Source organism: Budorcas taxicolor, chromosome 2 (assembly GCF_023091745.1).
Source record: "Budorcas taxicolor isolate Tak-1 chromosome 2, Takin1.1, whole genome shotgun sequence".
Lineage (NCBI taxonomy): Eukaryota > Metazoa > Chordata > Mammalia > Artiodactyla > Bovidae > Budorcas > Budorcas taxicolor.
In genome coordinates, this window is record NC_068911.1 from 166,005,330 (window position 1) to 166,026,849 (window position 21,520).

General features: G+C 41.8%; 1 protein-coding gene and 1 non-coding gene across 2 annotated transcripts in view; both read right to left on the bottom strand.

Annotated features, from left to right (window-relative positions):
* The window catches only part of KPNA6 (karyopherin subunit alpha 6), a 55,827-nt gene that overhangs the window by 10,386 nt on the left and 23,921 nt on the right, over positions 1 to 21,520 (bottom strand). Inside the window, exons 2-10 of the mRNA XM_052636242.1 lie at positions 9,967 to 10,100; positions 9,011 to 9,103; positions 6,434 to 6,533; positions 5,199 to 5,293; positions 4,064 to 4,195; positions 2,530 to 2,618; positions 1,665 to 1,764; positions 1,184 to 1,347; positions 937 to 1,015 (exon numbers count right to left, since the gene is read on the bottom strand). Coding sequence (XP_052492202.1) covers positions 937 to 1,015; positions 1,184 to 1,347; positions 1,665 to 1,764; positions 2,530 to 2,618; positions 4,064 to 4,195; positions 5,199 to 5,293; positions 6,434 to 6,533; positions 9,011 to 9,103; positions 9,967 to 10,100 — 986 coding nt within the window. The remainder of the gene's footprint in view (positions 1 to 936; positions 1,016 to 1,183; positions 1,348 to 1,664; positions 1,765 to 2,529; positions 2,619 to 4,063; positions 4,196 to 5,198; positions 5,294 to 6,433; positions 6,534 to 9,010; positions 9,104 to 9,966; positions 10,101 to 21,520) is intronic.
* LOC128044073 (small nucleolar RNA SNORA79) lies at positions 11,912 to 12,059 on the bottom strand. Its single transcript, XR_008199051.1, has one exon. It is a non-coding gene; the product is annotated as a small nucleolar RNA SNORA79 (small nucleolar RNA).

The window sequence follows — 21,520 nt, forward strand, 5'->3', positions numbered from 1 at the left end:
AGTAATTCCACCTCTGGGTGTATATCCCAAAGAACTGAAAACAAGGACTCAGAGATTTGTATGCCAATATTCAATGCAACATTACTCACACTAGCCAAAAGGTGAAAGCAACCCAAATGTTGATCAACAGATGAATGAATAAACCAAATGTGGCACAGGTGTGCCAAGGAAGATCATTCAGCCACCGAAAGGAATGAAGGTGTGACATACTAACACATGGAATGAGCTTCGAAAACATGCTAAGTAAACTAAGTTGAAACAAAAGAACAAATATATATGGTTTGGCTTACGTGAGGTTTCTAGAGGAGTCAAACTCGCAAGAAACAGAAAGTAATGTGGTAGTTACCAGGGGATGAGGGGAGGGGGAAACGGGAAGTTATTATTTGAAGAGCACAGAGTTTCAGTTCTGAACGACGCAAAAGTTGTGGAGATGGATGATTGTGATGGTTAAATAACAATGTGAACGCACTTAATGCCACTGAATTATACTTAAAAGAATAACCAGCTCTCCAGCCTGTGTATAGAAAAACCTTGCATACTGCACCCTCTATGGAGGTATTACTAACAGAGGATTAACATGAGGTTACCCATGGGATCCTAAAGGTTTAGTTAGAAAGTAGGGGTGAGGCTCCAAAGATTTTGGTATTTCAAAGGTACCATAACAGAAAAGCTGGGACTTTACCATGTCCCAGGTATTAAGTCAAGTTATTCCATTTAGTTTTTCTTCAATAGCACCCAATGGATAATGACTTGCTTCCAATTTATAGAAAAAATAAAGGCAACCAAGTTGCCCACAAATCATACAGAAAGTGGCAGAGTTGGAATTTTTCCTTCAAGCCTATGCTTTCTCTCCTAGATCACACTGCCCCCCACCAGGACTAAAGTCTACAGCAGGGAAGGATTTTGTCCACAGATAGCTCTCTTCCTCCTCCTTACCTGGGTCTGGATGTCATCCCCAGTGACGATGTTACCCACAGCTCTCAGAGCAGGAGAAGCCACTTTGTTATCGTTGTGCCTACAGAGGAGGGCGATCTGGTCAGTAGAGGGCCAGCACCAAGCTTTCAGTTCTGCTGACCACCAAGGCCGGTAGCACTCATGGGTCCAGACCTTTGCACAGGGCAGCAGACTGCTAACTGCAGTTCTGAGCTTGGAATCTGTACCCTTTCTAACTGGGATCACTCACATGAGAAGCTCGACCAATCTCCGGCAGACTCCAGAGTCTATGACTGCCTGGATCTTCTCATTGGGGCCATCAGATAGATAAGAGAGGGCCCAGCAAGCATCTGCCAGCAAGTCTGAGTCGCTGCTGAAGAGAAGGCGAGACAGCACGGGCAAACAGGGGGAGACCTATTGGAAGCAGAGAGAGAGGGATTCATAGAGGGACAGGGTTACATCAGCTCTACCACTAACCCTAACATGTCCGAGCCCTCCTCTACTGAGTAAGTCTAAGACCCAGAGATTTCTACTACATTAAGCCATCAGGCCCACATTTTCATTTACCACCCTGGCACATGAGATCACCTACTTCACTGATGATTGCCTCTTTCAGTTTCCCGTGGATCAAGACTCTGAGGGTTCCCCAAAGACTTGAAAACTCCCATGTCAAAATTCCTCCATATGAAGGAACTTGCTATTACTCAGGAACTGGTAAGAAGCTCTCTTACCTTTGCAAACTCTGGGGGTGGGTTCTTCCCTCGGCAGAGGTTTGACAGGGCCCAGACCGCATTCCGGGTCATTGTCAGTCGTGTGGACTTGGTAAGGAGTCTGAAGGAGACAGAGAAGCCAGATGCTGACCAATGATGCCCTTTGCATAGAGCTGTTGTCTGTGAGCCCCAGGAGCACATCCAACCAGACCCCTACGACTCTAGCCCCCTCACTGTCTTTTCCTACCCATAATTTAAGTGAGTTAGTTTGGTCCAGGGGGCCAACCTACATCTTCATAGGGGATTAGGACCAGATGTGGTTGTTAAGCCCACAGCTAATAAGAGCAGAGAGCTGGACCTTGAATAAACATGCTAAATGAAGTTTTAGTGTGGGGGCTTTAGCTATGCAGTACGGATGGATTTTCTGTGACAGGCCCACAAAAGAGTTCTAATAGTAGCTTACGAGGTGTGACTTCTGAAGAAAAACTCCTCCCTCTGCATCCATATGACCCTGCATGGGGTCTTAGATCTGTGGTTTACAACAGAGCTCTCCAATGTACCTATGCATAAACCCATAGAAAATCAATGCATTTTGCAGAGAAGGTTAGGTTTTTCCAGGTGGGCTATTCCTCCTTCTCTCCTCTGGCTCAGCAATGAGCCCAGTATGACCAACAGGAGACTCTACAGTGCTGTGAAGCGAGAAGCGTAAGACACACACCAGCGGCACAATCTTCTTACTCTCAGAAGATAGCCTTTTACTCTGTCAATCAGAATGCACTTGTAGCATTTTGGATTTACTCATCATTTTAAGGTAAACTGTCCCCCAAAGATCTGCTACATGGCTGCCCTACAGATGCCTGAGGTGCAGATGACAGTAGTTACTCACGTTAACAAAGGATTGAGGATGGAACAGTTCAAGACGTAATCTCGGCAAACGGAGCTGTCTCCAGCTATGTTTCCCAGTGCCCAGACTGCCTAAAAAAGGGAGGATGGAACTGTCACCCACAGAGCCTAGTGGCTTCTGTGAGTACTTTACACTCACAACTACAGAGTGACACACAGCAGTAACCAGGACGAACATCCCATCAAGGCCTGAAACACACCAAATAAGCTCAGTACCCTCCTTGTTGACATCCTCATTGAGTACTTGCTCTATGAGGACTTTTCCTCTGAGAATTCCCGGGTTTGGGGGGGAAAGCAGGCTGCCGCTGTACTGTAGCCAGAGAAACCAAACCAAAACCTCCTTATCCTCACCTCCTCATCTCCCATAAAAGGAGAAAATGATGGGAAACTTGTATTCTTCTTGTCTCATAGGACCAACCCTATATGTATTAATAGAGGAAAAATCCCCAGTACCACTCCACTTCTAGTCAACCAGTAAAACTCCAGCGCAAGAACTGGAAGTAGGGTTTTTATGATCCATAGATGTTGAAAAATGGGTACTGTGGTGTCTTTTTCCCAACACCACCTGACACCAAACATGTAGAGTTTTCTTCTACATCAATTCTCTGATACTGTGTCAGTGAAAAGTGAAAGTCGCTCAGTTGTGTCCGACTCTTTGTGACCACATGGACTATACAGTCCATGGAATTCTCTTAGGCCAGAATATTGGAGTGGGTAGCCGTTCCCTTCTCCAGGGGAGTCTTCCCAACCCAGTAATCGAACTGGGGTCTCTTGCACCACTGGCAGATTCTTTACCAGCTGAGCTACCAGGAAACCCATGTCAGTTCAATAGGTAGGGGGCTCAGTCCAACAAGACTGGCCTCACTTAGATACTAGTTACAACTCCCAGGTGCCACCTATACTTTTTACCAACTGGCTATAAATTCAGGAGTTCCACATTCTGCAACGATTCACAGAACTCAGGAAAACTCTACTCATGTTTAGCAGTTTACTCTAATGGATACAACTGAGGAAGAGCTAGAGATGCAGAGGGCAAGGCATGGGGCAAAGCGTATGGGCTGCACAGAACTCCTGTGCCCTCTCCAGGCATGGCACCTTCCCAGCACAGTGAGTATTCACCAACCCAGACGCTCTCTGAATCTCACTGTTCAAGATTTTTATAACCCAATATTTACCCCCTGTAACATCCCTAGGGAGGTTGGGGAGCAGGGGTGGGAAGAGTGGTAGGGGCGGGGCTGAAAGTTCCTATTCTCTAATCCCAAATTTGGTCTTTCTGATCACTAGCCCTCCCTTCCGAAAGCTATTTAGGGCCCCACCCTGAGTCATCTCATTAGCACACGCTCAGGTGTGTTGCAAAGGTGCTCTTTAGGGATAAGAGAAGTCGCTTGGATCACTAAGAAAATCCCAAGGTTTTTAGGAGCTCTTTGCTCTTAACCTCTTAACTGGGGATAAAGACAAAATACATTTTTTATTATACCGCTGACATCATCAAGAATTAAGTCAAATTTGGGTATTACCTGTTCCTGTACATCCTCAAAGTCTGAGTTAAGCAGCTCTATAAAAATGGGGACGGCCCCTGCTTCAATGACAATTTTGGTCTGCTGAGAGGTTCCAGAGGCGATGTTTGTTAGAGCCCAGGCAGCTTCAAACTGAAAGTGAGATTAAAGCCATGACTGAGAGGTCATTCCGGACAGAGCAGCCATGCCTACCAGCTGGCTCAGAGCAGTTACGTTTCCTGCCCCTGACTTGAAAAAAAAAAAACAAAAAAAAAACAAAACACCACACATGCCTTTCCCTTTCCTCCTTTAAAAGAAAGGAAGAATTACTGGCAGTGACATAACATAATAGGAAGACAGAACTAGGCTTCCATGGTTCCAGGTCTAGGCCTGCACTACCACAGCCCCCATGAGTTCCTGGGCAAGCTGCGTTTTTTGTTGGTTTGTTTTTCCTAGAGGCAGAGAGGAAGAGAGGTTGAAAGAGTTAGGAGAAGGAGAAAGAATGAAAGAAGAGTAGTGAAACCTGGGAGCAACACCAAATCTTTACTATTCCCCCACCACCTCAGTAGGTTGTTGCGGCAGAGTCGCTAAGTCATGTCCGACTCTTTTGCGACCGAATAGACTGAAGCCTGCCAGGATCCTCTGTCCATGGGATTTCCCGGGCAATAATACTGGAGTGGGTTGCGGCAAGCCATGTTTTTATTTCCTGCACTTCACTTTATTCATTTCCGAAACCAGGATAAAAGTGAGATGGGTCTCTCAAGGATCCCTTCAGCCAAATTTCTAATAAGTTCTTATAGAGTGGCTCATCACTCATTTGTGAGAAGAGAGGCCCAGAGAAGCAAAGTGGTTCACTCCAGAATTAGAAATGGACTAGAACGTTTTATGTACATATATGTATACATACATACATACGTATGTATATATATTTATTCTATATTACAACCTCTGAATAATGAATCTGTCATATTCTGGTATCTTTCCTTTGAGACTGTTTTGGGGAAGAGTTTGGGGCTCTCTTACTTGAGGCCAAGTCCTCTGAGGTAACAGCATCTCCTTAAATGTTTCATCCTCACAGATGTGTCTGCAGAAGCATGCCTTAGCAATTTCTTGGCAAAAGAGCATTCATCTGGTACCTCTCCACCCTGGGCCTCACCTGTAATGTGCAATTCTCATTCCTCTTCAGAAACTCCACAAACCGGTCCACCACTCCTGGAGTGTTGATAACTTCATCTATTGGAGGACTGGGCTCTGGGAGAGGGACAAAGGAAAGAGAGAAGTCAGGAGAAGGGCTGGCTGATGCCTTCACTGGGGTCAGTCCACCATCCTTCCTAAATACTCCTGACCATCCTTAGAAACACTCCCAAGCTTCCTTCTGGTGAGGTAGTTTTAACAATAGCAGGTCATTTTTGAACTGTATCAAATAGCTGAGAGTCTAAAAAGTAAAGCCAATCTTAATCCAAGTATGCTCACCTTTGGCTTTTTAAATCTAAGCAAGTAAATAACCTTACCTTCCTAAGCAAGCAAGAAAGTAAGGGAGAGATGACCAAAGAAGGTGCAATGCTGGTCTAAACACTTCCCTTCTAAGATCAGCATTCTTTTCTTGGGAGGAAGAAAAGTCCTCCCAAGGTCAAAGGACAAAAGTCCTTGGGAGAAAAGAAAATATTTTTCCCATCATACAACAAATTTTTACTGAGCAAAAAACGTGTGCCAGATGTGGTTCTGGGTACCAAGAATACAACAGTGAACCAAACCAAAAGTCTCTGTCCTCATGGAGCTTATATCCTAGTGAGAAGAAATACTGTTATGTTTGAAGGTAATAACTGTAATAGGAAATAAAATACGTAGGGCCAGGTAAGGAGATTAAAAATGCTGCAGGGGGTGGGGGGAGCGGCAATTTTAGATAGGGTGTCAGGGTAGGCTTTGCTGAGAAAGGTAGGATCTAACCACAGAAATGAAGCAGCTATCACACAGATTGTTGTTCTTTAGTTGTTGAGTAGTGTCTGACTCTTGCAACCCTATGGAATGTAGCCTGCCAGGCTCCTCTGTCCATGAGATTTTCCAGGCAAGAATAATACTAGAGTGGGTTGCTATTTCCTTCTCCAGGGGATCTTCCCGACCCAGCAATCGAACCCACTTCTCCTACATTGGCAGATGGACTCTTTACCACTGAGCCACCAGGGAAGCCCTGTCACACAGATATCTGTAACTAAAGGGTATCAAGCAGAGGGAATGGCCATGCAAAGGTAAGAATGTGCCTGGCTTGTCCAAGGATGCCACAGCCAGCAGGGCTAGGGGAGAATGAGTGAAGGGCAGTAATCGATGAGGTCAGTGAGAGGAAACAAGAGGCTAAGTCATGCAGGCCTCTCTGGGGAAGTCTAGGCTTTGTACCTTTGGAGAGCAGTTTCCGGAATTTCTGTGTGGTTGCTAACTGCAGGTCAGGATCATCAGAAAAGAGCATCTCCACCATCTCTCTTGTGATCACACTCTCCTAGGACATAAAACAGGTTCATGATTTTGCAAACCAACACTAGAGCCAGATATAAGCCCATAATCCTGTTTGGCATCCTGCTTTCTAAAGACTTGAGGGCAGGGCTTCCCTGGTGGTCCACTGGTTGAGAATCTGCCTGTCAGTGCAGGAGACATGGGTTCAGTCCCTGGTCTGGGAAGATCCCACATGCAGAGGAGTAATTAAGCCCATATGTACAACTACTGAGCTTGTGCTCCTAGAGCCCATACGCTGTAACAAGAGAAGCTACTGCAATGAGACGCTCTTGTACCCCAACCAGAGAGTAGCTCTCACTAGAGAAAAGCCTGCCTGTAGCAACGAAGACCCAGCATAGCCAAAAAGAAAAAAGACTTAAGGGCAAGAGGAAGGCACAACAGCAGCTCAGATGTCTAATCCATAGCTGCTTCAAGCTGTAACATTTAGAAGTGATTCTTAACCTCTGAGGCAACTGACAGCTCCTCTTAAATGTTTCCTCTGGTGTCTTCCACAGACAAATCCCGGTTGACTCCTTAAGCTGACTGGGTATTAGGTTGGTGCAAAAGTGATTGCTGTTTTGCATTGCTGAACTCTGCCGCCTGATATTGGAATACATTCTTGAATAAATGTGGTCATGTTATACATAACTTCAATGTGCATGCATCACTTTGTTTTTTTGCTAACGACTTATTAAGTTCACTTCAGTTGCTCAGTCGTGTCCGACTCTTTGAGACCCCATGGACCGCAGCACGCCAGGCCTCCCTGTCCATTACCAGCTCCGATTTTATTACTTGCTGTTTATTTTAGACTTAGAGAAATGATGTTAGACAAAAAGCAAATCTGAGTGATTTTCTTATTCGAGTTCAAAATGGGTTGTAAAGTGGTGGAGACAACTTATAACATCAACAACACATCTGGCCCGGGAACTGCTAATGAATGTACAGTGCAGTGGGTTCAAGAAGTTTTGCACCCTGGTGCTCGCCAGGAGTGTCCACATCACCATCCCCTTCTCTCCTTTGTTGCTGCTAATCACAATACTCTAATGACCTACTCTACTATTCAAAAACTATTTTTATGTAATTTATGTACACTTTCTTGTTTATAAATGCCTGATTTTTTTTTTTAAGAAGTTTTGCAAAGGAGACGAGAACCTTGAAGATAAGGAGCACAGTGGCCAGCCATCAGAATTTGACACCACCAATCGAGAGGATCATCGAAACTTATCCTCTTAAATCTAACTACATGAGAAGCTGGTGAAGAACTCAATGTTGACCATTTTATGGTTCGTTGGCATTCGAAGCAAATTGGAAAGGTGAAAAAACACAATAGGTGGGTGCCTCAAATAAAAAAAACCGTTGTTTGGGAGGGTCATCTTCTCTTATTATACGCGACAACAATGAATCATTTCCTGATTGGATTGTGGTATGTGACAAAAAGTGGATTTTCAACTGATGATAACCAGCTCAGTGGCTGGACCGTGAATAAGCTTCCAAAGCATTTCTTAAAGCCACTAACACCAGAAAAGAATCGTGGTCACTGTTTGGTGGTCTGTTGCCTGTCTGATCAACTATAGCTTTCTGAATCCTGGTGAAACCACGACATCTGAGAAGTATGCTCAGCAAATAGATGAGATGCACTGAAAACTACACCACCTGGAGCAGGCACTGGCCAACAAAACGGCCTAATTCTTCTCCATGACAATGCCTGACTGAATGTTGTACAACTAATGCTTCAAAAGGTGAACGAATTGGGCTACAAAGTTTTGCCTCATTTGCCATGTTCACCTGGCCTCTCACCGAATACCACTTCTTCAAGCATCTCTTTTTCTAGGGAAAATGCTTCCACAACCAGCAGGAGGCAGAAAACGTTTTATCAGAGTTTGTTGAATCCTGAAGTGCAGCTTTTTATGCTACAGGAAAAAAAAAACATTTCTTGTTGGCAATAACAAATTAATTGTAATGGCTCCTGTTTTGATTAATAAAGATGTGTTTGAGCCTAGTCACAATGATTTAAAATTCATGGTCCGAAACTGTAATTACATTCGCACTAGCCTAATACAAAAGGGCCCACAGAATAAAGAGATTAGCATGACTGTTGGTAAAGCTACTGCTGCTGCTGCTGCTGCTGCTAAGTCGCTTCATTTGTGTCCGACTCTGTGCGACCCCATAGATGGCAGCCCACCAGGCTCCCCCGTCCCTGGGATTCTCCAGGCAAGAACACTGGAGTGGGTTGCCATTTCCTTCTCCAATGCAGGAAAGTGAAAAATGAGAGTGAAGTCGCTCAGTCCTTTCTGATTCTTAGTGACCCCATGGACTGCAGCCTACCAGGCTCCTCCATCCATGGGATCTTCCAGGAAAGAGTACTGGAGTAGGGTGCCATTGCCTTCTTCGGGTAAAGCTACTAGATGATATGAACTGCTCAATTTCTGTTCTGTAGAAGCAAGTACTTCTCAAGCTTGCCTGAAGCACATGCAGAGGTCTTACCCCAGTGGTAGAGCTCACATAGGAGTCCATGAGAAGACTATCGAACATGGCGGCTTCTTCATTGATCAGCTCCACATTTCTCCGTTTAAAAAGCTGAAAGGAAAGAGAAGAAATGGTGCACGGAAACAAGGAACAAAGAATGACCTAATAATGTTAAATTACAGCATGACTGTCAAGGAAATGCTAGTGTATGAGAAAATGCCAAACTTTATCTACTAATATAGAAAGATATTCAAGGACTTTACTTTCTATGTTACATCTATTGTTTATATTTTTGGAGAACATTTTTATAACCAAATCTTTTAAAATTTATGTGCCTTTACAAAGGGCACAGATATACGTATATATAATATATATAAGTATATAAAATAAGTATATATAATATATACACACCCTATATATACCCTATACACACACACACACACACACACATATATATATGTCCTTATACACACATATATAAAAGGCTTCAAAGAAGATAAATAAGGGTGGACAAAAGCAGGTTAGCATCCAGACCTGGGAAGGGAACCAATTTGGTGGTGATGTGTGGCAGAGATGAAGCATTAATACAGTCTCAGTTCTAGAGAGACTTACAAAGAATGGACTCAGGAAATAGAAGGCAGCCCAGAATGGTTGACAGACTTCTTAAAAGGCCAGGCTTGAGACTGGGCCTTGAAAGCCAGACCTAACAGTAACTATCGAGTAAAAACAAGGGGTTAACGCTAGACAGTTATATTGAAGACAATTAAAATGATCCAAGGTGCACGAAATTATGGAAGAGGAATAAGGGACAGCTCTTTCTCAGACATTTCTTCACAACAAATGAAACTGGGTGAACAGCCTACAGAGTTAAGCTACTTTCCCAGGGGGAAAGTGAGAGTGTAAGGTGGAGGCCAACAATGGTGGCTGAACCACCTCCCTAAAGAGCACATTTGCGAACACTCAGGTTAACGCACTTGTTGCTCCCGTTTCTGCTTCCGGAGCTGAATGCCCTCTTCCTCTCTTCTTCGCCTCATTTCCTCAGGGTTTAGGGCATTGTTCTTGTAACTCTTCATTCGATAATTGTCTTTCCCTGGGCTCGCCATGGTCTCTGGAAGAAGGGAAGATACAAACACACTGGCAAAGGCTCTTAAAAGGACAGCATTTTCTATTCACTGGCTTCTTTCCCCACCCACCCTCCCCTTCTCAGGGGGACTCACAGCTTCCCAGTGAAGCCTGATAATCTCAATAACTGCCCCTGAGAGCTCTATTACCACCCCCACACCAACAACACAGTTTCCTTAACAAGTTTACTAAATAAGTGCTGTTATAGCAATTGATACAAGCTTAGTAGTTAAAAGGTATAGGATTCAAATACCAGCTCTTCCCTTTTTAAATTTGTTTATTTATTTGGCTGTCCCAGGTCTCCTGATCAGGGGTAGAACCCGGGCCCCCCGCCCTGGGAGCATGAAGTCTTTAGTCACTGGACCACCAGGGAAGTCCCAATACTGACTCTTCTACTTGTTAGCTGTGCAACCTTCAGTGAAAGTGAAGTCGCTCAGTCGTGTCTGACTCTCTGCAACCCGTGGACTGTAGCCCACCAAGCTCATCCGTCCATGGGATTCTCCAGGCAAGAATACTGGAATGGGTTGCCATACCTTCAGTAAGTTGCTTTAACCTCTGTGCCTCAGGAGCTCATCTTTTAAAACACAGAGTTGTTAGCAGGACTGTATAGCTTAACACATGTGAAGTACTACTTAGACGGAGAAGGAAATGGCAACCCACTTCAGTATTCTTGCCTGGGAAATCCCACAGACAGAGGAGCCTAGCGGGCTACAGTCCATGGGACCACACAAAAGATCTGGACACAACTTAGTGATTGAACAACAACAACTACTTAGAACAGCACTAGGCATATGGTAAACGCTCACAAGCTATGATCACTTCCATGACGAGAGAAAAGTTATATGACTTGCTGAATAAATGCAAATATATTTAACCTAGCAGGTGAAATACAGTGTACCCAATTCAGTGGAATACGATGCATATTTTTAAGTAACTCATACAGCCACCCCTCTATTTTTTTAAAGAAATTTAAAATTTTATTCTGTAATATTTGCTACATACAAAAAAGATGAAACACGTTAAGTTACCAAGCAAAATAATACAATAAGCATCTGTCAACTCACCACTAAATCCAAGAACTAGATTAATATACCTGAAGCTAGTAGTAAGGTCTCCCCCTGTCCCAGGCTCCTCCATCCCAACTCCAGCCAAAAGAAAACTGCTATTATGAACTGTCATTATCTTTGCTCTCATTTTTATGAATCACATATATGTACACCCCTAAATATTGCATCATACTACATTCAGTCTACTGAGAATTTATAGCCCCCCTCCACTGGATTTCTAAGATTTACCCGTGTTTTTGCATGAAGCCTTATTTCATTAATTTTTCCTATGTTATATTATTTCACTGTATAAACACATCATTATTTGCATTTCCCCAATGATTAGTGATGTTAAGCATCTTTTTCATGAACCTGTTGGCCATTTATATGTTTGCTTTGGAAAAGTGTGTATTCAGATCCTTTGCCCAATTTCACTTGCAGTGTTTGTGTTTGTTTGCTATTGAGTTGTATGAGTCCCTTATATTGTTGTTGCTGTGGCATTTCTCAGTCGTGTCTGACTCTTTGTGACTCCGTGGACTGCAGCACACTAGACTTCCCTGTCCTTCGCTATTTCCTGGAGTTTGCTCAAACTCATGTCCATTGGTTCGGTGGTGGTTGATTTGGAGATGGCTGTATGGCATCACCGAGTCCTTGATATACTTTGGATATTAATCCCTTATCAGATATATAGTTAGGAAATACTTTCTCCCACAGGTTGTCTTTCCATTTTGTTGACCATTTCTCTCTTTTTAATTGTCTGACTCTGCAAAAATCAGAAGGCACTGACAGACAGCCACCCAATTCCCATGATGCCCTGAGTGAAGGTAAGTCAGCTTAGACATATGATAGGCTAAAATCCCACTACTTAAAGCTCCAAGCAGTGAGAGAAACAGCCATCAAATGCTGACCTTTTTATTTGGGGGCGGGGGTGGTGCTGTGCAGAAGCTTTTAAGCTTTCTAGTTTAAGCTTTGTACCTTATGGGTCCTACTTGTTTATCTCTGTTTTTGCTGCTTGTGCTTTGGTGTTATATCACCCTCCCCCCTCCAAAAAAAAAATCATTGCCAAGACTAAGGTCTTTTTTTCCTGTGTCTTCTTATAGGAGTTTTAACAGTTTCAGGTGTTACCATCAAGTCTTACTTCATCAGATAAGTACCACGTTGCCTTCCAAAGTGATGCCAATTCATATTAGCTTAGCAGTACACAATGAGCTCTCATTTATACTCATCCTATTACTCAGAACCGTCACTTTTGCCAATCTACTGAATATAATGTACTTCACTAGGATAAAGATTTGTATTACTGATAGGGTTATTAGATTTTATGTTAATTAGCCATGTTTCCCTTTCTGTGAAAAATGTGTTTATGGTACGTGGAATATTTTCCCGTTGAATTACTTGTCCTTTTCTTATTGATTCATAGTTCTTAAGATATTCTAGTTATTAACTATTTGTTGATTATTTGTATTACAAATATCTTCTAGTCTCTCTTCACTTTTTTTCAATTTTCACTTTATGGAGTTCTTTAACAAGTTCTTAACTATAATGGAAGTTTTGCTTTAATACTTAGCTCTTTCTGTGTGTCTTGTTTAATAAATCCTTTAATGCTCCCAAGGTCAGAAAGCTACCCTGTTATGTCTTCTGAAAGTTTTAAGGCTTGCCCTTTACATGCCAGTGTTTCATTTGCCTGAAATTTAATTAATTGGATATAAGCCTTAGGAAGTTAATATAAAGTCTGAACATTAATGACTTAGGTACACAGGTTAGGGAAGAAAAAGTAGAAAGGAGAGAGAAATCATACAGTAGAGAGAATCAACAAGGGTGAAACTCAATCTTTCAAAAGATTGAAAATAGTCAAGTCTCTGGTTAGGTCTCTCAGGAACAAAAGAGGGCACACATTTTAGAAAAGAAAAAAAGAACATAACTACAGTTAACTAAAAAGATTAAAAAAAGGAATATGAACAACTTTATGCTAGCTAACTTGCTCGAAAAGACAAATTCCTAGAATAGTATAACTTGCTAAAAGTGACTCAGAATATCTAACTAGCCTTATAACCATTAAATATACTGAATCAGCACTAAACAATATTTCTACAAAGAAAATGCCAGGTCTAAATGGTTTTACAAATGAGATTAAAAAAAGAAAAGTTTTTTTTTGGGGGGGCTGCAATATGCAGCTTCTAGGATTTAAGTTCCCTGACCAGGAATCAAATCCAGGCCCTTGGCAATGAAAGCTCAGAGTCCTAACCACTGGACCACCAGGGAATGCTCGAGTTTTACCAATTTTTTAAATAAGTTGCTTCACTCTTACACATACTTCCTTCTGGAAAAAGGGCATTCTTTTGATAACAATACCAAAGAAGGATAATATGAGAGAAGGTCCTATAATTTCCTGCATCACTTATGAACAAGGATGTGCATGCTCAGTTGCTTAGTCATGTCTGAAGCTACAAAAATTCCAAATGATACCAGCACAAGGTGGGGGAGAGAAAAATTAGGAGTCTGGGACTAACACATATACACTACCATATATAAGGCATGTAAACAAGGAACCAGTGTGTAGCACAGGGAACTCCACTCAATATCCTGTAAGACCTATAATGTAACCTATAACAGAAAAGAATCTGAGGAATTCCCTGGTAGTCCAGTGTTTGGGACTCCGTACTTCCCCTGCAGGGAACATGGGCTCAGTTTCTGACTGGGGAGCTAAGATCCCACATGCTACATGGTGCAGCCAAAAAAAAAAAAAATCTGAGAAAGAACACACACACACACATGCACACACACACACACATATATAACTGAATCATTCTTCTGTACACTTGAATCTAAAACACTGAAAATTAACTATACTTCAGCAAAAAATAAAGTTAAAGAGGATAATGAAATATCCTTTCATTAATTGTACTTTAAACTTTTTCGGACAAACAAAAGCTGAGACTGTCTCCAGCAGACCTGCACTGTGTGCGCTGGGCTCAGTCAGGTATGACCTGTATGATTCTTTGCGACCCCACGGACTGTAGCCCACCAGGCTCCTCTGTCCACAAGATTTTTCAGGCAGGAAAACTGGAGTGGGTTGCCATCTTCCTGACCCAGGGATCAAACCCACTTCTCCTTTATCTCCTGCACTGCAGGTGGATTCTTTAGCCACTTAGTTATCAGGGAAGCTCTAAGACCTGCACTAAAGAAAGTCGAAAGTTCTTCAAGTAGAGGGAAAATGATACCAGAAGGTAATTCAACAAATAGAAAAGGAACCAAAAAGAAATTCTGGAGTTGAAAAATGTAATAGCTGAAATGAAGAATTCACTAGAAGGGTTCAACGGCACATTTGAGCAGGCAACAGACAGAAGTAGCAGGCTTGAAGATAGGAAAATTGAAATTATGCAGTCTGAGCAGAAAGGGAAAAATAATGCAGAAAAGTGAATAGAGCACCTAGGGATCCATGAAACTCCAACAATCAAATCACAAAATACGCATTATGGGAGTCAAAGAAATGGGAGATAAAGGGGGAAAGAATTTTGTAGAAATAATGGCAAAAAAAGAGACATCAATGTACACAGAAAGATACTCAATTTCAAGGAGAAAAATTCAGGTCTACATCTAGAAACATCATCAAACTATTGAGAGCCAAATACAAAACGAAAATCTTGAAAGCAGCACGGAAGAAATGACTTATCACATACAAGCCAGTTTTTCACCAAAAAGGCACTGAGATCTTTAAATGTATAGATATTGAAAGCGCTGAAAGAAAAACGTTCAAAGAATTCTGTATCTGACAAAACCGCACTTCAAAAACAAGGGAGAAACCAAGATACTCTCAGGCAAAAGCTGAGGGAATCTGTTACCACCAGACCCACTCTCTATAAGAAATGCTGAAGGGAGTCCTTCAAGTTGAATGAAAGGACATTACACAGTAACTTGAAGCCAGCGAAGGTAACTACAAGGGGAAATATAAAAGCCAGTTTTCTAGGATTTTTGGTTTGTAATTCCACTTTTTATTTTCTATATGATTTAACAGAAAACGTAGGACTTCTCTGGTGGTAGAATAGATGCGGGTCCCCCTGCCAATACAGAGGACATGGGTTTGATCCCTGGTCCAGGAGGATTCCACATGCTGCGGAGCAACTAAACGTGTCCATCACAACTATTGTGTCCGAGAGCTGCAACTACTATGTGCCCAGAGCCTGTGCTCCTCAACAAGAGAGGGCCCTGCTCGCCACAGACAGAGAAAGCCTGCGCATGGCAAGGAAGACTCAGCACAACGAAAAACAAGGAAATTATTTTAAAAAGACAAATGCATAAAATAATAATGAACAAAAGTTTCTGTATGTTATTGAATTAAGTTGGTATCAATTCAAACTACATTGTGATAAATTTGGGATGTTAAATGTAAAGCCCACAATCTTTCTCTCTCTCTCGCTATATATATATATATATATATACACACACACATACATAAAAAACACACAAAATAAAAATATACACAAAGGAAATGAGAAGTGAATGAAAACAATTCACTACAACAAACCAATTAAACACAAAAGGCAGTTATAGAGGAAGAGAGGGACAAAAAGGTATAAGAAAGAAAGAAAAAAGAACAAAATGGCAGAAGTCTTTCCTTATCAATAATTATACTTCTTTTTTTGGCAGTGCCAAGTGGCTTGCAGGATCTTAGTTCCGTGACCAGGAATCAAATGTGGGCCCCCAAGAGTGGAAATGCAGGGTCTTAACCATGGGACTTATTGCCAAATCAGACTAAAATTGAAGAAAGTCGGGAAAACCCACTAGACCATTCAGGTATGACCTAAATCAAATCCCTTACGATCATACAGTGGAAGTGAGAAATAGATTTAAGGGATCAGATCTGATAGAGTGCCTGATCAACTATGATGGAGGTTCGTGACATTGTACAGGAGACAGAGATTAAGACCATCCCCAAGAAAAAGAAATGCAAAAAAGCAAAATGGCTGTCTGAGGAGGCCTTACAAATAGTTGTGAAAAGAAGAGAAGCGAAAAGCAAAGGAGAAAAGGAAAGATATACCCATTTGAATGCAGAGTTCCAAAGAACAGCAAGGAGAGATAAGAAAGCCTTCCTCAGTGATCAGTGGAAAGAAATAGAGGAAAACAACAGAATGGGAAAGACTAGAGATCTCTTCAAGAAAATTAGAGATACCAAGGGAACATTTCATGCAAAGATGGGCTCGATAAAGGACAGAAATGGTAGCAGAAGATATTAAGAAGAGGTGGCAAGAATATACAGAAGAACTGTACAAAAAAGATCTTCACAACCAAGATAATCACGATGGTGTGATCATTCACCTAGAGCCAGACATCCTGGAATGTGAAGTCAAGTGGGCCTTAGAAAGCATCACTATGAACAAAGCTAGTGGAGGTGATGGAATTCCAGTTGAGCTATTTCAAATCCTGAAAGATGATGCTGTGCAGGTGCTACACTCAATATCCCAGCAAATTTGTAAAACTCAGCAGTGGCCACAGGACTGGAAAAGGTCAGTTTTCATTCCAATCCCAAAGAAAGACAATGCCAAAGAATGCTCAAACTACTGCACAATTGCACTCATCTCACATGCTAGTAAAGTAATGCCCCAAATTCTCCAAGCCAGGCTTCAGCAATACGTGAACCATGAACTTCCAGATGTTCAACCTTATTTCAGAAAAGGCAGAAGAACCAGAGATCAAATTGCCAACATCTGTTGGATCATCAAAAAGCAAGAGAGTTCCAGAAGAACATCTATTTCTGCTTTATTGACTATGCCAAAGCCTTGACTGTGTGGATCACCACAAACTGTGGAAAATTCTTCAAGAGATGGGAATACCAGACCACCTGACCTGCCTCTTGAGAAACCTGTATGCAGGTCAGGAAGCAACCCTTAGAACTGGACATGGAACAACAGACTGGTTCCAAATAGGAAAAGGAGTACATCCAGGCTGTATATTGTCACCCTGCTTATTTAACTTACATGTAGAGTACATCAGGAGAAACGCTGGGCTGGAAGAAACACAAGCTGGAATCAAGATTGCCGCGAGAAATATCAATAACCTCAGATATGCAGATGACACCACCCTTATGGCAGAAAGTGAAGAAGAACTAAAGAGCCTCTTGACGAAAGTGAAAGAGGAGAGTGAAAAAGTTGGCTTAAAGCTCAACATTCAGAAAATGAAGATCATGGCATCTGGTCCCATCACTTCATGGGAAATAGATGTGGAAACAGTGTCAGACTTTATTTTTCTGGGCTCCAAAATCACTGCAGATGGTGACTGAAGCCATGAAATTAGAAGATACTTGCTCCTGGGAAGAAAAGCTATGACCAACCTAGACAGCCTCTTAAAAAGCAGAGACATTACTTTGCCAACAAAGGTCCATCTAATCAAGGCTATGGTTTTTCCAGTGGTCATGTATGGATGTGAGAGTTGGACTATAAAGAAAGCTGAGCACTGAAGAATTGATACTTTTGAACTGGGGTGTTGGAGAAGACTCTTGAGAGTCCCTTGGATTGCAAAGAGAACCAACCACTCTATCCTAAAGGAAATCAGTCCTCAATATTCTTTGGAAGGACCGATGCTGAAGCTGAAACTCCAATACTTTGGCCACCTGATGCGAAGAACTGACTCATCTGAAAAGACCCTGATGCTGGGAAAGACTGAAGGTGGGAGAAGGGGACGACAGAGGATGAGATGGTTGGATGGCATCACTGACTCAATGGACATGAGTTCGAGTAAACTCTGGGAGTTGGTGATGGACAGGGAGGCCTGGCGCGCTGCAGTCCATGGGGTCACAGAGTCGGACACGATGGAGCAACTGAACTGAACTGAACCACTGGACTGCCAGTGAACACCCAAGTAATTATATTATACTTACTGGCCCCTGGTGGGTCAGATGGTAAAGAATCTGCCTGCAATGCAGGAGACCCAGGAGATGTGGGTTTGATCCCTGGGTCGGGAAGATCCCCTGGAGAAGGGAATGGCTAACCACTCCAGTATTCCTGCTGAAGATTCCATGAACAGAGGAGTTAAATAGATTAAACTCTTTAGTCGAAAGGCAAAGACGGGCAGCAGATTAAAAAAAAACAACAACCATGATCTACTATTACATGCTGTCTGCAAAGACTTACTGTATATTTGAAAACACAAAGAAGTTGAAAGTAAATGGGTGAAAAAAGATATTCATGCAAATGGTAAGCAAAAGAGAGCTGGGATGGCTATACTAAATATCAGATGAAAATTTTTAAGTAAAAAACTGTTACAATAGTCAAGTAAAGAGAAAAACAGTTCTACAATAACATTTAGAGACTTTAATACACCACTTTCAATAATGAATAGAAACTAGACAGAAGATTAATAAGTAAATAGGACTTTTACATTATAAATCAGTTAGATCTAAACGGCACATAGAACACTCCCACCCAACAAGAGCAAAAAACATCTTGCCAAGTATGAATGCATGGAATAGTCTCCAGAATAAACTGTATTAAGGCACAGAGTCTCAGTAGATTCTAGAAGATTGATATTACACAAATTATCTTCTTTGACCACATGGAAAGAAACTAGAAATAAACAGTAAAAGAAAACTGGAAAATCCATAAATATGTGGAAACCAAACAACAGACTCTTAAATAAGTTGAAAGACTCACACTTCCTGATTTCATAATTTACTACAAAGTTACAATGATCAAAACAGTGTGATGCTGGTGTAAGGATAAACAAAAGAACGGAATTGAGAGAGAATTCTATAATCAAGAGAACAGAATTGAGAGTCCAGAAATAAACTCACACATCCGTGGCCAGTAAACTGATCTTTAAAAATATTTTTATTTACTTATTTGGCTGTGCTGGTTTTAGCTGAGGCATGTGGGATCCAGTTCCTTGACCAGAATCAAACCCAGGCCACCTGCATTGGGAGCAGGGAATCTTAGCCACGGGACCACCAGGGAATTTCCCCAGCCAACTGATTTTTGACAAGGGTATTAAGTCCATTCAATGGAGTAAGAAGAGTCTCTTCAACTGGTGCTGGGACAACTAAAATGTTTATATACAAAAGAATGGAGTCAGATCCTTAGCTTATACCATACACAAGACAAAACTTAAAATGGATCAACAACCTAAATATACAAAGACTATAAAACTCTTACAATAGAACATGGGTAAATTTTTATGATCTTGGATTTTGCAATGGATTCTTAGCTATGACATCAAAAGCACAAGCAAAAAAAAAAGAAAGACATTAACAAGGAAGTAAAAAGACAACTTACAGGAGAAATAACTTTCAAATCTATCTGATAAGGGTTTTAATATTCAGAATATATAAAGAATTTCTCCAACTCAACAGCAAAGACAACTCAACTTCAAAATAGGCAAATGGGGCTTCCCTGCTGGGGCAGTGGTTAGGAATCTGCCTCCCAATTCAGGAGACACTGGTTCAATTCCTGGTCCGGGAAGATCCCACATGTCATGGGGCAACTAAACCCATGCTCCACAACTACTGACCCCACGTATCATAACTACTGAAGGCCTCTAACCACACTCCACAAGAGAGGTCACTGCAACAAGAAAACCATACCACCAATAAGAGAGCAGCCCCCTCTCTCTACAACTAGAGAAAGCCCCTGTGTAGCAATGAAGACCCAGAGCAGCCAAAAATAAATGAAAAATTTAAGAAAAAGAAAGAAAGGATAAAAAGTAAAAATAGGCAAATGGGACTTCCTGGTGGTCTAATGGCTAAGACTCCATGCTTCCAATGCAGGGCGCCTGGGTTTGATCCCTGGTCAGGAAAGGAGATCCCACATGATCCCATGCATATTCAACTAACATGGTGCAGCCAAAAAGAAAATAATAAATAAAAATAAATATTTTTTAAAAGATATTAAAAATAAATGAATTGATAAACAAAATGTGGCATATACATATGATGGGGTATTATTCATTCATAAAAAGGAATGAAGATTTGACACATGCTACATTCTTGGGCTCCAAAATCACTGTGGACGGTGACTGCAGCTATAAAATTAAAATATGCTTGCTCCTTAGAAGGAAAGCTATGACAAACCTAGGCAGTGTATAAAAAAGCAAAGACATCATTTTGCCAACCAAGGTCCATACAGTCAAAGCTATGGTTTTTCCAGTAGTCATTTATGGATGTGAGAGTTGGGCCATAAAGAAGGCTGAGCGCCAAAGAACTGATGCTTTCAAATTGTGGTGTGAGAGAAGACTACTGAGAGACCCCTGGAAGCAGTCAGTACTAAAGTAAATCAACCCTGAATATTCACTGGAAGGACTGATGCTCCAATACTTTGGCTACCTGATGAGAAGAGCCGATTCACTGGAAAAGACTCTGATGCTGGGAAAGATCGAAGGCAAAAGGAGAAGACGGCGGCAGTGGATGAGATGGTTAGGTAGCATTACTGACTCAATGGACATGAATCTGAGCAAACTCTGGGAGACAGTGAAGTACAGAGAAGCTTGGCATGCTTCTCATGGTAGTCCATGAGGTTGCAAAGAGTCAGACACAACTTAGCAACTGAACAACAACAACACTGAAGAACCCTAAAGAGAGTATGTTAAGTAAACCAAGCCAGGATAAAGGATAAAGTAAAGGATAAAGATTACATGGTTTCACTTACATGAGGTACCTGGAGACAAAAAGTAGATTAGAGATTATCAGGTACAAGTGGGAGGGAGAAATGAGAAATCACTGCTTAATGGAACAAAGTTTCTGTCTGTAGTGATGAAAAGCTTGGAAATGGATAGTGGTGACGGTTGCACAACATTGTAGATGCAAGGGATGCTGCTTAATAATGACTAAAGTGGTGAATTGTGTCATGAAGTCGCTCAGTCGTGTCTGACTCTTTTCGACCCCACGGACTGTAGCCTACCAGGCTCCTCTGACCATGGGATTTTCCAGGCAATAGTACTGGAGTGGATTGCCATTTCCTTCTCCAGGGGATCTTCCCAACCCAGGGATTGAACCTGGGTCTCCCGCATTGTAAACAGATGCTTTACCATCTGAGCCACCAGGGAAGTCCTCTGGTGTCATATTTTACCCCAAAATTTATAAATAGCAGCATATCTCCTCCAATTACATTAACATAGAATCTTAGTTAGTCGTTTTTTTTGGTAAGATTTTGTATTTGTCTACTTGTATTCATTCATCACAGGGCTGATTATATTGATTATATTTTCTTATTTTCTGAGTTCCTGATGTTTCGCCATTTGGGAACCTACAAACCCAGGACAGATCAACACTCCCATGGCTAGCTAATTCCTACAGATAACAACATGTCTAAAAGCATGTCTTTGTAAAGGAACCAACCCAGAGTCATATTTCCTTTATCTTGCCTGTATACCCAGG